This window comes from Hemiscyllium ocellatum, chromosome 19 (assembly GCF_020745735.1).
Source record: "Hemiscyllium ocellatum isolate sHemOce1 chromosome 19, sHemOce1.pat.X.cur, whole genome shotgun sequence".
In the NCBI taxonomy this organism is placed as follows: Eukaryota; Metazoa; Chordata; class Chondrichthyes; order Orectolobiformes; family Hemiscylliidae; genus Hemiscyllium; species Hemiscyllium ocellatum.
In genome coordinates this window covers 49892771-49898770 of record NC_083419.1, presented here as the reverse complement: position 1 = coordinate 49898770, position 6000 = coordinate 49892771, and the positions used below count along the sequence as shown (strand labels likewise).

General features: G+C 42.4%; 1 protein-coding gene across 11 annotated transcripts in view; it reads left to right on the top strand.

The window, feature by feature from the left end:
• The first annotated feature begins 213 nt into the window (after positions 1-213).
• The window catches only part of bicd1a (bicaudal D homolog 1a), a 207803-nt gene continuing 202016 nt past the window's right edge, over positions 214-6000 (top strand). For all 11 annotated transcript variants that reach the window (XM_060839446.1, XM_060839448.1, XM_060839443.1 and 8 more), the window contains exon 1: positions 214-568. In XM_060839446.1, the coding sequence (XP_060695429.1) occupies positions 347-568 (222 nt within the window). In that variant the 5' untranslated portion in view covers positions 214-346. The remainder of the gene's footprint in view (positions 569-6000) is intronic.

The following is a 6000-nucleotide window of genomic DNA, read 5'->3' as shown; positions in this document are numbered from 1 at the left end:
GTGTGAAATCAGGCGTTTAACCAGCAATGTTGACCTCTGCTGTATGTTTCGGAGGATTTTTTTTCAGCCTGGGATGCTCCTGCTGCCTTTGACGTCATGTGGCAGAGGAGGTTCAGGGCTCGGTGAGACTGGAGATGGCGGCTCGCTTCTGATCAGCCTAAAGGTGTACCCCCTTGGTGAGCAGCAGAAGCGGCGAGCCGAGAGAGGTGCAATGCTGCGGTGAACGAGCGGCTCCTCCTCATTCCCATTCTCAGCGTGTTAGCAGGCTCCCTCTCTGCAGGTACACACACACACACACACAGAGCCTGCCAGTCCGCCGGACCTGGGAACACACACAGCCACTGCCATGGCTGCTGAAGGCGAGCTGCTGCAGATGCAGAACATGGAGCATTACAAAGCTGAGATCGAGAGGCTGGCCAAGGAGCTAACGGAGACCACCCACGAGAAAATCCAGGCTGCAGAGTACGGGCTGGTGGTTCTGGAGGAGAAACAGTCGCTGAAGCAGCAATACGACGAGCTGGAGAGCGCCTACGAGACGGTCAAACATGAGCTGGAACAGCTGAAGGAGGTGGGTGGGGAGAGAGACAGGGAGGGAGCTTGAAGAAACGCCTGGGGTGGATGTCTGGTGCTGGGCTTCTCTAAGGCAGCTCACCTTGTGGGGCTGATTCACTGACGGCAATGGCCAGAGAGAGAGAGAGAGAGCGGTGGGGGTGGGAGAGAGATACAAGATCAGGAGTTTATGAGCTCAGTCCTCACCAGTTGGATACAGAGCCGGCAGTTTAACAGCAGGCTACATTCACAACCAGCGCGTTATAATTTGGGGAGAGGTTTTACTGTGTTTGAAATAAAAACCCTCTGTATTTCACCGAGGGAGCGATTGAGTGGGTCAGTGCAGCTGAACTCGGTGGTTTTCAGATTGGGAATCTCTCAGCATCAGTTATTCTGTTATCAGCTGGTGCTGTAATACCGTGACAAGAGACATGTAGCAGCAAAAAGACTCAGTCAGTATTGTTAGTGATGTTTTTTTTAAAAAAACCTATTATGATTGCATTCAGATTGTGATTCAAAACCACAAAATAAGGTCTTTCTCTCTGCCCTCTCCCGGAATCGATCCGTTAGTGTTTACCCCGTTGCGGCTCTAGAGAAGAGTGGGGGCTGAGAGCAGAGCGGAGGGCAACTTCAATCCGTCCCGGAATCGGGAAACCGTGGCGTGGAGCCATTTTCATTGAGAGGTTAAGTCCTTTCCCGAAGGTGTGTGTGTATGAAAATAATCTCTCTGGGTGTTGATGCGAGCAGCATCCCGCTCAAAGTGCCATCGATCACAGCCGCCCCCTCCCTTGCAGTTCTGGCTGGGAGGGACAGAGTTAACGCTGTGCCAGACAAGCACAGAAAGCGGAACGCTCCAGTTGGGAAGAGCAGATGCGATTTTCACAGCTAACCCCTCCCTCAAACTGCTCACAGGGGAAAGGGCCAGCAAGAACAGTGCGATTTCTGTGTGAAATCTGCCACTCTGTCTCTTCAATCTTGTTCAGATGCTGCCCTAATCCCGGCAAAGCCACATTCATCAGCGAATCCGTGATATTGATATGTGGCTGGCTTTCTGCACTGAATGGTTGGTAATTCGGAAGGCTGTAATTTTAATGAAAAGATTCAAATTAAAGGTGAAGCGAGAGGGGGTTCCAGTTATGCTGTAATTGACTACTCCCGATGTCGCCTTACTGGTCATTATAAATCCGTATCACCACACTATTACCATCAAACCTGCATCAGCAGCTTCAGGGGATCTCGCTGCTGATATTTATCTGTAGTTGGTAACCAAGATAATTCTACATTTCGTTTATCCCTTCACCAATTATTGCAAATGTTGTAATTCACATCTCCAGCGCGATTTTATGCACTGATGCTGACAAGTAGGCCAATAAAAGCCTGCAATAATTAATATATTAATTATGCAATTGGTGTTGATACTTCCAGGCAGCAGGCTGGCTAACAACTGTAATGGAGCCTAGGTTCCTAGTTGCACATTCAGAATATCTCCTACTATGCTCTCTAATGAAGTAAACACATCATCATTTATCAGTATTACAGAAGGGGGCAGTGTTTTTGATGAATGGCAGATGGAGTTTCTTATTCCTGAAACAACTTTACCTGTCCTCTCTGCTCTGTCAGTGGTACAGTATCTTAACTGGGAGATTTCTTAACCTGCACATGGTCCATTGCTGGATTAATTCTGCAATGAAACTGGAATGTTCCATTTGGGATGAAGAAACACAAACTAAATCCACGAGTGGCGTAATCCTGCCAACTACTGTATAGACAGCTCCTGCTGTCAGCCACTGTTGGAGGGGTGTTAATGGTAGCACATAGATAAGCCTTCCAAATAGAAAAATGAGGTAAAGGCAAAGACTTCAGGGTCATGGGTTTAAAAACCTCAAGGGAATTGCAAATTGGAGAAATAATGCAAAACTGATTTTGCTTATTTACATCCCGGCACTGATATCTTAGTGTGATTAAAACAAGTGGTGGTTATAAAAGACTGCCCAAACCATGGGGGGACAGAGACACACATACATCGTCTGTTATGGAACTGAAGCATGCAGGTCAGGAAGATTTAAGCTTAATCTCCTACATATGTAGTTAATTGATCCTAGTCATTCTGAAAATTGGCCCCAATCCCTCTGAGGCTGAAAAGTACCTTGTGACCTCTTGTACCTCTATAGATATGATGTTGGGTGAGAATGGGATCTGACCTGGTTCTAATCCTCTGTGGTTGCTCACTGTTTCAGCTTACACACATTGCTACACAGACAAGCCTCTGTATTTGTCTGTAGGGTGAATTAGTATCAATGGAATGAATAGAGAAAGCTGGGGCAAAGGATTGTAATTCAATCAAAAGGCTTTGCTAATGAGAGGTGATGCGAATACAGCAGTAGAACCAAGCATTGAACTAAACTGATTTTTTATTTGTAATGTGTGGATAGTTTTCAAATTGTTTAAAGTACTTGTTTTTCATTTCTACAGTGTCAGCAATCTGACACATTTGAAAGGAAGTAAAATTAGAGATCGAGCTGACATACACGCTGATAGTAAAGGGCAGTGTGAATCACCCTAAAGCAAAATCAGCCATTTTGTTTTCACATTTAGAAAAAACACTGTTCACATTATAGGACTTATTCTTTCATTTTTGGCAACAATGCAAAATATTTTAAACCAGCAATGTCCTTTAGATTTTAACAGATATCCTTTTGGTTTAGTTCCATAAACCAGGGCTATCATGTATTTGAGTCCCTAGTCTATGGTCGGTTAGTTAGTCTCAGCCAATATGTATTAGCTCAGTTTCCTGAATGGTTAGTTTGCACAGCAGTGATATCAATAGCATGGGTTTAGTTCACATACTGACTGAAGTGACCATGAAGATCCTGAATTCTCAATCTTGCCTGAAATGTGTGACCCTTGGGTTATATTCACCATCAGTTGCCTCTCTTTAACAAGATAGTGGAACAATGATGACTTTAACTTTAATATGTATACCGTCTATGTAGCTGGTCTCTGTGGCTCGGGGATGAGGAGAAAAATTGACCAGACCTCCTGCTGGTTGCCTTTCAGTGACCCTTGCAGGAAATGTACATAGCATTGGGAGACCACAGGATCCAGATCAACTTTGTTTCCTTTGTCCAGAAGGATAGAAAAATAGGTCAGAAATGATGGTATGAAATATGTGCAAGATCATCCCAACCTTATACTGATGTTTGAAGGTGAAATTGGGCATTTGCTTGGAAGCATGTTCCTGGGATTTCTCCTCAAGAGCAGAAGCCTACTCAGTGGGAAATACTTCCCAGCCAACATCTCATTCTTTAAAGGCTGGAGGAAAACAAGGTAAAGTTTACCGATCAGCCAGGATTGCCATTGTGCAATGGCAAAGACTTCAGTATTGGGGCGGCATCCATTGAGAGGTGGAATATTCCTTTCCACCAACTTGGCAGGAATTGTGTACATTATGGATGATGCAATAAATGTGAAAGGAACAGGTGGAAATAGACTGTAATGTTTCACTGTTTAGGTTGAAGTTCTTTGCAATAGAAAGTGTAAGGTGATGGAACTGAACTACAGTCCTCCAGTTATGAATCCAAACCTAAGTGATAATACATTGGAGAACCAGACCATGACACATTCTTGCCAGTAGAAAGAACTGTCATTAACATCAGTTGCACATCTCCTGCTTACTTGAGTTCAGAGTGGCATTGATAACTGTCAGGTTATATTATACATTAACAACGTATAATAGATTTAAAGTGGGAAGATTGGGAAAATATATTTTCATTGAAAATGTCTCTCAAAACAAACAAAACAAGGTTTTCAAACATCATGTCTTGTCATTCCATCATTACAAAAGAAATAAAATTTAGATCTAAAGATGCAGAGATGATCTTAACATTCACACATTAATATCATAAGCCTTTCAATCAAAATCCCTGAAGACACTGTGGGTCATTTCAGCACTGTTGTCCCCAGGATACAACATCAGGCTCAGTAACTGCCAATAAATTGGTCAGTATTCTAATTGTAAAGGCTGCTGACTAACTGAATAGCTACAATTGATGCGTCACTCATTGCCGAAAGGTCAAAGAAGTGTAATTATATAAATAGTTATCCAATATTAAGCGTGCTGAGGCATTTTAAAAAAAAGTAATCCATATGTTTGCTTGTCAGCTCTTTGTATTCTCAAACTGTATATCAGAATAATTGTTCTTTCTGTTATTTGTGACACACAATTATACAACTATGGGGTATAAGGTTGGTCCCACAACAATTTTGTGAAAAAGTTATTTGGCAAAATTATTTGGGGTCAGGGTGATAGGGAAATTCATTGTTGGATTGTAAACTTTTCTATTTTTCCTCCTCTTTTTTGTAAGGGCTGATATGATACAGTTAGTTGTACAAATACAGTACTATGGTGCAGTGGTACAATATCATACATGACAATGGATCTCTCAAATGTCAAATATTTGCCGTTCTCTCTGTAGAAGCCGGGGGAGGCAATAATACCACACAATTTTCCAAGGCAGATAGAGGACAGCTTTGCAACTTCGTATTTGTCCTAATTTTAAAACCTTATTTTCCAGCACGTGAGTCATTCTGTATGGAGAGAACAGAAAAGTTGATCTTTTAGTTATTGATTGCTGATTGGAGGCTGGCTACATTTTCACAGCTAAGGCAAGATACATTATATACAGAAGATTAAAAGAAAGTGGATTTGGAAAGAAAGGGTAAATGCCTACAATTTCATTCAGCATTTGACGCTAAAATAACTTCACTAATGCTGATTCAAAGTGCACTCAACTTCTCAAGTCTCCAATATAGCCCTTCTATATTTCTGAATTAACCTGAAATGACCTGTCTTGGCAGTTGTTTTTCCAAGCCATCTGTTCTGGTACAATCACCAGTCTGCAGATGTTGGTCTGCAGGTGACTTGCTGCTTGGTCTTTGGCAGTGCTGTCCAAGAGTTAGTCATTAGGAGACATCCGCAAGATCTGTGGCTTCAAGCAACAGATTTGAGAAAAAAATCTTATCACACATGCCACAGAACTGCCACAGAAACAGGTCAGTTGGCTCAACCAGTCCATGCCAGTGTTTCATTTTCCATTTCAACCTCCTCCTATCTTTTCTCCTTTACATGTATTGTCAAAACTATCTGTTTCCTTCACTCTCAAATATGTATCGAAAGAACTGCAGAAGAACTGTAAATCAGAGAAAGAAATAGAAATTGCTGGAAAAACTCAGCAGGTCTGGCAGCATCTATGGGGAGAAATCAGAGTTAACGTTTCGAGTCAAGTTCTGAGCAAGGGTCACTCGACACAAAACGTTAACTCTGATTTCTGTCCACAGGTGCTACCAGACCGACTGAGCTTTTCCAGCAATTTCTATTTTTATCTCTCTCATATGTGTCTGGCATTATATCATGTGCATTGATACTATGTGCTTCAAGCACTCACAATGCTA